General features: G+C 41.4%; 1 protein-coding gene across 1 annotated transcript; it reads right to left on the bottom strand.

Annotated features, from left to right (window-relative positions):
* Positions 1–9,161: 9,161 nt before the first annotated feature.
* Positions 9,162–11,388, bottom strand: LOC109420860 (esterase B1-like). Its single transcript, XM_019695337.3, has 3 exons — positions 11,183–11,388; positions 10,621–11,118; positions 9,162–10,559 (listed from the first exon to the last, which is right to left on the bottom strand). The coding sequence occupies exons 1-3, from the start codon at positions 11,267–11,269 to the stop codon at positions 9,339–9,341; spliced, it is 1,806 nt and encodes a 601-aa protein (XP_019550882.3). The 5' UTR covers positions 11,270–11,388; the 3' UTR covers positions 9,162–9,338.
* Positions 11,389–11,917: the final 529 nt, after the last annotated feature.

The following is an 11,917-nucleotide window of genomic DNA, read 5'->3' on the forward strand; positions in this document are numbered from 1 at the left end:
CGGACTACATATTGAACGTATAAATTTAAATTTAACATTTTTTTTCTTGGTAAGGTACTTAATTTGTACCAATCACCAATTGGGTTTTTAAATTAAGAATAATATATTGATTTTTTGATTTTATTCGAAAGAGCACCTTTTTTTAAAGCCAGTATGATTTTTTTCAGATTTTTAAAACTTTATTTTGATACCTAAATTCAATTACAAAAAGATTTTTTGAAATCACCTTTTGACAGCTGGGCAACTGCTTGACAGCTCCGCCCAGTACGAAATGCGACGAGGGGTGATTCGACAAATCGCTCCCATACAAACTTTAAATCGATTTTTAAATAGGTTCCCGGGCACCAAAGTTCATGAAAATTTGGATTTCGGCTCAGTTTGGCATGTAGATTGTGAATATGGTATTATCACAACACCACTAAAAAAGCCAATTGCAGCTGGTCTATGGAAAATTCCACGTGTATGGCAATTCGGGTTTTTTCTTAACTCACGATGACCAGATCGGTTCAGTCGGATTTGTTTTTGATGGATAAAATTAATCTGGATCAAATGAGATCAATATTGTCAAAATCGGAGAAAATTAATCGCAGATACAACCATTACATAGTTTACCTTCTTTATTTTATTGTCTGCTGTTTCATATTATGAAGTAAAAAATAAAGGCATTGCAACTTCTAGAAATTTCATCAGACTCTTTCGTATTTTTTATTTTATTCATTGCTATAATTTGAGTTTTGGGTAAATATAGCATCATAGCTATTGATATGTTTATCTTTGTATTAATTTCCTTCTTTCAATATCCCAGTCCCGTTACGGTGCCAAATTCCTATCACTTTTCTACGATTCCCAATTCTTATAGGTTAAGTAAAATTTTAGCTTCAAAAAGTGATACATCTGCAAATGAGTTTTTTTTTATCTCAAAATTGAGTAAACTTAGTTGCATTTATATGTCATTTTAACAGTACTGCTATTCTAACCTCTAATTATAACGTCAAAAAGTACCGAACAGACTATGTAATACGAAGTAATGAATGTAAGTGAGAGTGGAGATAGCAAATATGGTACCTACTAAATAATTCTAATCAATAAAAATGTCAACTATACAGACAATTCTGCTCAATTGATGATTGCATTTCCCGCATAGAAAAATTCCATTTGACATAAAGTCCAAACAGTAAATTTCTCCTAACCGAAAAGGTTAGTTTTTCTCAAACAGCAGCTTTATTGTTGAACAATGTGAAACCTGGAGCTGTTGGCCATAAACGACAGTTTGATCAAACCATGTCAGGCAGTGACACTATATTGTAGTCTCCAAATATTGTTCAACTATGTGGCGATGAACACTTGTGTAATATTGTAGCAATATGAGATCACCTCATACCAAACTGTTAGCCTTCACAGTTGCGCAATACACGTACACCACTGCATTTTACTGTAAATCACATTTGTTCAACACTTTGGTAAATAGTTACACGCTTTTGTGTTTGTGAGCAAAAATTTCCAGCTTGTTTTTCTTGCATTATCGCGAAACACATCAAAAGGTTCCATCTACGATATGCAAAGTAATGCAACATCACACTTTGAACTCAGATAAAATTTGAAAATTCAGCGTATTAGAATGATTCAATGCATTTTCAGATTTTTCTGCACTTGTATCGATGATCTTTATAAATAACTGTTTCATACTTTGATGCCACTATAAAATTTCCAAAATTTCGCGTGTTTATTAGTGTCACATTTCCGAAATCTAAATAGGCCCATTTTGAATGTTACTCGAGTTCCGCACGAACATGCACGCTAGTTCGCAAATACCCATTAATGGATATTTTAGTACCCATTTCGAAGTAAAGTGGCTTAACCCATTTAATGGGTATTTGCCGTTTACCCATTAATGGGTATTCGACTCGAACTTCAAAAAATGGGTATATTAGACCCATTGTTTTTTAACTTAAAATGGGTAAAAATGCCCCATTTTGGAAAATTTCCAGGCTATCCAGCTATTAGAAACAATTTTAAACACAATGCTAATGAAAATATAAAAACTAAATGCATTACGCAAAATTTTCTCTTGAATTTTATTGCAATTAAACAATTTCGTAACATTACACGATTACACAATCTATAAAATAAACTTAAAATCGTTTCCGCCGAACAGCGCGGGGCTTCAGAGCCGCTTGCCGTTCCTGCCTTATGGTCTACGACATTCTCAGGGACTGTCCATCCCAAGTCCATCTTCAGGGATGCCTCACTTGACATTACTCTGTCCTAAACGTTAATTAAATAAGATTTAGTCAAAGATACTTTTGAGGATGCGGTACAAAAAGTTGTTCGGAAACTTACCTTCCAGCTCCCGGAATGAATTTTCATCGGCCTGTCTTTAATGTCGTGATCATATAATTTCAGCGAGGTTCACCGTTGGATGTTGCAACCACCGACGCAAATAAACCCAGTTTTCGGACTGTCCCGGATTTATGAAAAAGGTTTTTATAAAACTCAACAAAAATACTTTTAAGACGAAACAAGGACGATTCTAAAAATGGCGGCGTTGTTCGTCAAACTTTTACATGGGTATTATTCACCCATTGAGGGGTTGGATGGTAGTACTTCAAAATGTGGAAAAAATACCCATTATTTGAAGCTTGTAAAACACCCATTATTTGACAGCTCAGTACTGATGCAAAAAATGGGTACTAGGGACCCATTTAATGGGTATTTGCAAACTAGCGTGTGGGAAGCTGTGCAAAATCCGAAGTAAAATCAACAACACCGCACGGCATAAATATCACCGTGGAAAATACGCTCGCGGGAAGGCTTCTTTCCCTGCGGCCGCAGTGCAGACCGGAGGAGAACAACATTCGAGCCCAGATCAAGCCATGGGCAGAAATAGGCGGAACGATGGAGCTAGTTTTTGGAGGTAATTTTCTTTCTTTCTTTATCAATATGTTTTAATCAATTTTTCCCCCGTGGACTTCTTTTTGCAGGTCGGATGTACCGACTACGTTGGCCAAACAGCTTCCGGAGCAAGTTCCGGAGATAGCTAAAACCGAGGCTAAAACAAATCGAGCGCTCGGTAATCACCAGAAAGAAAGTACATAATTTGGTTGGTTTACGGGTGAGTTTTAACGGACCGTAGGCGGGACATCACCGACGAAGGAATCGATCCGGAAGCAAAACGATACGGGGAATCAAGCGGAGGATGGGACGAAAGCCGGCAATTAATGAGGGATCGTTCAGCGTAGCTCCATGGCTCGAGTGCTTTTCATTCACGCAGCTCGGGAAGCTGAAAAACGCGGTGGCAGAAGCGACAACACAATTGGAACAGGAACCATTCAGCAAGATTCAGCACAATTCGAATGTGTAAATTCTAATAATTTAATTGCCGCATTAGTTAAATCACAAACTCACCACAAATGAGTTTGTGGTTAAATATTGTTTTAACTTACGTTTTAACAAATTTACTAAACAAATTTCTTAGATTAATAAAAATGTGAAATTTCCTAATTGTTTTTTTTCTTATTTTATTACCACCCAATAATAAAAAGCTGACATTACAATCGTAATCGAACAATATACTATAGGACCATGAAACCATAATAAACTGTAAAGCAATAGTTACACATACATTTCTTATTTTTATTCCAATTTTATTGTTCAAATGTTCTACAACTGTTTCTTTAACAGTAAACAGAGCAAAAAACGGATAGTATATTGACCTTTTGACAAACTGTAAACGAAAAATTTTGTTCGAGAAAATGGGCATTTTTTTAATGTAACATAACTTAACCGCCTATTCCCCATATTGTAATTTGCTCGATAACCATCTATCACACTGTTGAAACCGTTTATGGTAGTGTTGGTTTATTGTTCCTTTGGGCGTTATGTGATACTGTTGAGATACAGTTGTAAATAGTTGTGCACAGTATGGTAAACAGTGCTAGTATGGTTCATGGTTATGCGGGTTGTCTATTATAACTTTTTTCTTTCGATCTATTATTATTCGATCATATATTGTTTGACATTATGTCATAAATATCTTTTTTCATTACTAAAAATAATCTAAAACAGAATAAAACTAAACAGCATCTGCAGAAGTTATCATATCGGCATATGATATAATTACCTTTTACCTTCGCTCACGTAGGTACGTGTATAATCGCCGTTCTCACAACGCGAACAAAAAAAAAATAAAAATAAATCATCTCCGTCTGGAAAGAATCTTTGTCGCCGCCAAAATGCTCCCCATGATAAGCTCAATCATAAATAGTCGACTAGCAACTTTTTCGTCGTTCTCTTTGTTCCGAAACAGCCGACGACGGGCCATGCGAACGCCACCACTGTTATTAGTGTTACAGTGCACATGTTTGCGCACCGCGATAGCGCTGTTGGTAAGAGAGAGAGGTTCATTGTTTGATCTTGCATTCAAATCTCTGTCTATTTTTGTCCTGCGACTGGCAAACATGAAATGGGGGAATGGGGAAACTGGCAATACGTAGAAGCAGTAAAGCTTCTATCGTCCCTCACTGCAAGTGCTGTGATAGCCTCATTGGTAAAGGCGACTGAAAATTTACGATAGCAGGATTGGAGGTTCAAATCCCGTCCATGTTTGTAAGTTTTATAATGTATTCGAATTTTTTTTTATGTGACCCATTTTTTTCTAAAAATAGAATAACACACTTAAAATAATTACCCAAAAATGAGTAAAAAAAGTTAGTTTTTACCCTAATTTTGCTTTCAGAATGTTATCAATAACTCTTTAATATCAAAATTTGTTATTGAAATATTTCCCAAATTCACTGTTATTAAGTTGTTATTGCCACTAACAAAACATGTTATTAAACTGATTTTTCAGGAACAAATTTTTGTTATGTGACTTGTTATTTTGCCGCTTATGACAGACAAGTTTATAACTCAATATGTTATGTTAATAACATGAAAATCACTAATTCCATTATGCAGTTATTTTGCCTAAATAACGCATTTTGTTATGCTGTTGTTATTCTCTTCTGCTCGGGTTTATAGTGTTGGGCAAGATGCGACAACGTGTGATCGGGCGGCAGCCGATCAACGCAAGGATGTGCATGTTAAAAGTTAAGGGCCGTTTCTTCAACTACAGCATCATCAAGTTCCACTGCCCACACGAAGGGAGACCTGATGACGAGAAAGAAGCGTTCTACGCGCAGCTAGAACAAACATACGATGGTTGCTTGCCGCGTGACATGAAAATCGTTTTCGGCGACATGAACGCGCAGGTAGGAAGGGAGGAAATGTACAGACCGGTAATCGGGCGAAACAACCTGCACGCCGTATCGAATGATAACGGCCAGCGATGCGTAAACTTTGCTGCCTTCCGTGGTATGGTAGTCCGAAGCACCTTCTTCCCCCGCAAAGATATCCACAAAGCCACCTGGAGATCACCCGACCAACAAACAGAAAATCAAATCGACGGTAAATTCTTCTCGGATATAACCAATGTCCGCACATACCGCAGTGCGAATATAGATTCGGATCACTACTTAGTAGCTGTATGCATGCGCTCAAAACTTTCGACAGTTATCACCACGCGTCGAAGTCGAACGCCGCGACTCAACATCGAGCAGCTGCGTAACGTAGAAGTTGCTCAAGTAAAGTTTACGCGCAGCAGTTAGCAGTGGCCCTACCAACGGAAGAGCAGCTTGGCGCAGCTACCCTTGAAGATGACTGGAGAGACATCCAGTCCACCATAGGTAGTACCTCGGCTACAACACTTGGCTTCGCGACTACGAATTACAAAAACGACTGGTACGACGGCGAATGTGAACAGTTGAAAAACGAGAAGAATGCAACATGAGCGAGAATGCTGCAACACCGTACGAGAGCGAACGAGGCACGTTACAGACAGGCGCGGAACAGACAGATCTCAGTCTTCTGGATGAAGAAGCGCCAGCAGGAAGAATGAGATCACGAAGCGATGGAAGAGCTGTACCGCGCTAAGCACACACGAAAGTTCTACGAGAAGCTGAACCGGTCGCGCAGAGGCTTTGTGCCACAAGCCGACATGTGCCGAGATAATCACGGGAATATTCTCACGAGCGAGCTGGAGGTGGTCGAGATGTGGCGGCAGCACTACTATGAGCACCTCCATGGCGACGTTGCAAGTACCGAAGGTGGCGTGGTAACAGATTTAGGAGTATGTGTACAGGACGAAAGACTTCCGGCACCTGACCTCCAAGAGATTGAGGAGGAGGATGATGGCCGGTTGAAAAACAACAAAGCCGCTGGAGCAGATCAACTACCAAGCGAGCTTCTAAAATACGGTGGAGAAGCACTGATGAGAGCACTACACTGGGTCATTACCAAGATTTGGGAGGAGGAAGTACATATTACCGGAGGAATGGATGGAAGGTATCGTGTGTCCCATCTACAAAAAGGGCGAAAAGTTGGATTGCGGGAACTATCGCGCGATCACACTACTGAGTTCTGCCTACAAGGTACTCTCTCAAGTTTTATGCCGCCGTCTATCACCGATTGCAAGAGAGTTCGTGGGGCAATATCAGGCTGGATTAATGGGTGAACGCGCTACAACGGACCAGATGTTCGCCATCCGTCAGGTGTTGCAGAAATGCCGCGAATACAACGTGCCCACACATCACTTGTTCATCGATTTCAAATCGGCGTATGATACAATCGATCGAGAACAGCTATGGCAGATTATGCACGAATACGGATTCCCGGATAAACTGATACGATTGATCAAGGCAACGATGAATCGAGTGATGTGCGTAGTTCGAGTATCAGGGAGTCCCTTCGAATCTCGCAGAGGGTTACGGCAAGGTGATGGTCTTTCGTGCTTGCTGTTCAACATTGCGTTAGAGGGTGTAATTAGGAGAGCGGGGATTAACACGAGTGGTACGATTTTCACGAAGTCCGTTCAGCTGCTTGGTTTCGATGATGATATTGATATTATTGCTGCAATTTGAGATGATGGCGGAAACGTACATCCGACTAAAGAGTGAAGCCAGGTGAATCGGATTAGTCATTAATGTGTCGAAGACAAAGTACATGATGGCAAAGGGCTCCAGGGAGGAATCATCGCGCCCGTCACCCCGGATTTATATCGACGGTGATGGAATCAAGGCGGTTGAAGAATTCGTGTACTTAGGCGCACTGGCGACCGCCGACAATGACACCAGCAGAGAAATTCAGAGGCGCATTGTGGCAGGAAATCGTGCTTACTTTGGACTCCGCAGAACTCTACGATCGAATAAAGTTCGCCGTAACACGAAGTTAACTATCTACAAAACGCTGATTAGACCGGTCGTCCTCTATGGGCACGAAACATGGACCCTACGTGCAGAGGACCAACGCGCCCTTGGAGTTTTCGAACGGAAGGTGTTGCGTACCATCTACGGCGGAGTGCAGATGGAAGACGGGACTTGGAGAAGGCGAATGAACCACGAGCTGCATCAGTTGCTGAGAGAACCAACCATCGTCCATACCGCGAAAATCGGGAGGCTACGGTGGGCGGGTCACGTGATCAGGATGTTGGATAGCAACCCGACTAAAATGGTTCTCGAGAGTCATCCGACCGGTACAAGAACACGTGGTGCGCAGCGAGCTAGGTGGGTCGACTAAGTGGAGGACGATCTGCGGACCCTACGCAGAGTGCGGTACTGGAGACAGGCAGTCATGGACAGAGTGGAATGGAGACGGCTACTATGTACAGCAGAGGTCACCCTGGCCTTAGCCTGATCGGTAAATAAGGTACGTTTCATTGCTGTGTTATGCGACGAGCCAGACTTAAAAGCCGAGATAGGATTTCCTTGATATCTGGTCAATTTGTCTAATTTGCGAATGGCAAAAACAAAATTACAAAAGAAAACATTTCAACGGTGACAGAGTCAAGACAAGCTTTAGCAGCAGTGCTACGATAGACAAGAGCCATTTATTTTTATTTCTCGTCTTAATAAAAGGGCAGAAACCATAATGTCATCTGTTCAATCACAATAAAGTGAACCATTTGGTGCAAAAAGTTGATTTTTTACAATTTTCAACGTTCTCGTTTCATTTGCAAATTACTCGCTCATTTGCCATCTCAATGTGTAAATCCTGGATTATCTAGACAATAGAGCCTCGTGATTGTCATTCGACTTTTCTACGTGTCAACTTCCGTTGGCAACCAAGGACAGTGCAGGGGCCGTGTGTGAAACTGTGTCCCAAAGTCAACGTAAAAAAGCGAAGCTGAACAGTTTATACAAGCACTTGGATGGATTGTCGTTGAATGGGAGTGAAAATATTTGCAAATTAATTGATCTTGTTGTTCCACGGACGGCCTGCCATCTGTTCGACATTTTGTTGCATAGCGCATATGCCAAGAATATAGTAAAGATAAACAAAAAGGAAATTAACCATCATTGAGCATAAAAAAGCAAATATGTAAATTACCACATTTCTTCGAACGGTGTTTGTTTCTGCAGTTGTTTTGAGGATAAGCTATTGCTGAATAACATCAGCACTTGATTTTTTTTTTAAGAAAAAGACCAGATCCAGCTTGACAAATTAATCTTACCAGTAGATTTGATAGAAGAAAAATAAATTTCAAGAAAATTTATGATTTAATCTTCAAATTTATCTGCCGAATATGGCTTTCATCGACTTTTCAATGTTCAACATCCCGTCAGCTCGATCCGCATTGCAATGTATGGATTATTGATGGAACGAGCATACACCTAAAAATTTCTGTCCCAAAACCTCCTCGAAAAAAGCTTATTCATTTCCCAGATTGAAAACAAATAAACAGCTTTTCGGAAGGCAATAATGAAACGTAATTATGAAAATTGATTGAATGCCCAGATTCCTGGCTTTGTCAATTGTCTCCGTTCGGCCAAGTCAGCAGAAGGTATCCTTCGCTTTCCATCAATAATGGTTTCTCCATGCTGCTCATTGTGTGTCACACAAACCTGAGCACATATAATTGGCTGCAACTGATCTGTGTGAACCGAACCGTTGCGTTGACGAGTGGACGGTAAAAGGACAAAAACACACTGAAATAATGCGTGCCCAAAGACTCGTGAAATGTCTAAATGCTGCTGAAATAATGAGACTTTATGGTTGGCGGAGGTATTATTGGGAACCAGCTGGTATTTAATTGATTTCTGCCGTTGGCTGTGATTTTGTATTGGAATTTTATGCCTTCTACCAGGATGAAGAGTAAGTTGAAACAAAGGTTGGGAATGTACTTTCTCTTGACGATGTGAGGTATTACTGGACATTTAAAAATACACAAGTTTGCTGGGACCAATTATGTATTGTCATGTTAATTGGATATCTAAAAGTTCAAATCTACTTGTTTGACTACCATCCTACACACTATTGTTATTCATATCAACGGAATCCAAGAGCGGCACTGTTGGAACTAGAATGTTGGTCACGTGTCCATTGTACTTTCTGTACAGCTCCGTCCAATACTCCATTCGTTCGCGCTCCGGCATTTCGGCCATTTCGATCTCATTCGGACCTGCGATGCTTAATAGAGTGCACTTAACATCTTCGAGATCCACTGGAATTCGTGGCACCGGGTTCCATTTAAATGATAGCTCCATGTCTCCATCCGGTGTAGGATCACTACATCTGGCAAAGTTGGCCCACATATGCACCAATTTGGCACGCATTTCGTAGGCTTTGCTAGATTTCGGAACTTCAGTTCGCAAAATAGGAGAACAGAATATATAATACACTTCATCGATATGGCATGTCCCTTTCAACCCGCCGAAGGACATTATGGCCTTGCCTTTATTGAGCAATCCATCGAACGAGAATCGGTATCCGAACATTTTGGCTCTGATTTGATACTTGGCCCACAACTCGAAAGAAATTCGGTAGGATAGGATGTATTTATCCGTGAACAGCTCTACCAGCTGCATGACAGTTTCGCGAGATACATCCTGATCCCCAAAGTAAGCCTTCTTGATCTCCATGGCCAGTTTGCGAGCCTCCTCAGTATAACAGTCTACGTTTAGAGTACGAGGAATGAAACGCTCTGGTTGCAGATTGTACATGTCGGGATTTTTGACTGCGTCTAGTAGAACCATCATTCCATCGTATTCGTTGTATCCTTGGATGATAGGAATACCGACACCATTCGGGTCACGCATGATCTCGGTTGGATGCTTGGTTATGATGGCGTCGCGTGATTGTTCGCGTTCGACTACCGGTAGGAATGGGATCTGGAACAATTTCTCGACCAGTTCCTCTCGTTTCGTTACAGCCTTGAATTGGAGTTCAAATAATTTTCTTGCCGGAGCATTCTTCAGCACCTGATACACTTCTTCATCGGTTGTGGGATTAGCGCCAAGCAATTCGGCCATCTTGCGAGCTTTTTGCTCTGGTTTCTCCTGATGTCCCCATTCCAGGTAGATCGATCCACTTTGCATGATCGCTTTGTGGAAGAACTTTTTGGAACCCTTTGAAAGACAATGCAAGTTGACTGCAATCGCACCCGAACTTGCCCCGAAGAGCGTTACATTATTCGGATTACCGCCAAATTTAGAAATATTCTGACTAACCCATTGAAGGGCCATTCTCTGCAAGTAAATGTATAAAGTTGTTTGAGAAACGAAACAAAAATCAGTTACACCTGATTACCTGATCTTTAAGACCTGCATTCCCCTCAATGCCTGCTTCTGGTAGGCAAAGAAATCCTAGAATGCCCAATCGATAGTTTACGGTCACAACGACCACACCTTCTTGTAGCAAGTAATTCGGATGGTACATCGAGCTATCCGCATGTCCACCTATCAATCCACCTCCGTGAATGTATACCATCACCGGAAGGCTCTGCGGAACTCCATCAGACCGCGGCAACACCGGAGTGTACACGTTCAGATACAGCCCATCTTCGGAACCCGTGATTTCCTTACTGATTACGTCCATTCCCATGCAGTTGCCACGCTCCGTCGTACAATCCAAATAGCTCACCGGAAATTTATCAATCGGAACCGGTGACATAAACCGTAAATGTCCAACCGGAGGCTTCGCATAAGGAATCCCCTTGAAGTAGAAATAGTTTTCTCCATTGGTAGTAGTATCTCGCACACCGTAGATGTACCCAGGGGAGATTTTGACGGCAACCCGCGATGGAGGCTGCAAAGAATAACGAATCAAATTACACACAACCATCACAAAAAACACTTCAATCCACCCGTACCATGCAAGACCGCGCCACGTGCGATTGCGACTCGGAACCGGTGTTGGCATTCTGCCAACCCTTCTTCAACGCAGAACGCATCACCATAATCAGGCTGGCTGGAGGAAATTTGTCGAACCCCGAACTATCCTTTTTCTGTAAAAAGTGCGCGTAAGATTACTGGAAGGCGGACCGTACTGAACAAACGAAACACGACATCTAATCCACGGGCCACCGGTGGCCTTTTATTAAGTATCCCGCGATTTGCATAACTGTTTCGAGCTGCATTGGAGCTGCGTGCGAAGGGCGCATCGAAAACCGTTGAGTCATAATTTAATATTTAATATATTTCGGCGCGCGCTTGCGTCGCGCGTCGGATGAACGTTGACCCTGCGATGCAATTTTATGTGCTTGGCTTGTGGCTAAGTAGCTGGATTATTCCTGTTTCCCGTTTGATTATCGAAAACAGTTGTACGAGGTATGTAAGGCTATGCTAAAACTTCTGCATTCTCATTGATATTTCGAGGTCACCACAGTTAGTTAAACATGCAATTCTATGCCAATGTTGCATTTTTTAGCCCGATGTTTTGGCTATTCTTCATCCCAAAATTTAAAAAGCCTGCACACTTTAGAATCGGGTCGCTTTCAAAACTCAGAATTGGTTTTACTTAGATAAAAATATCGCTACAGGTAAAAGTCCATTTTACGAGCCGATTTCATGAATGAAAATTTTACAGTAGATGGCGTCCTAGGTAA

This window comes from Aedes albopictus, chromosome 2 (genome assembly GCF_035046485.1).
Source record: "Aedes albopictus strain Foshan chromosome 2, AalbF5, whole genome shotgun sequence".
Lineage (NCBI taxonomy): Eukaryota > Metazoa > Arthropoda > Insecta > Diptera > Culicidae > Aedes > Aedes albopictus.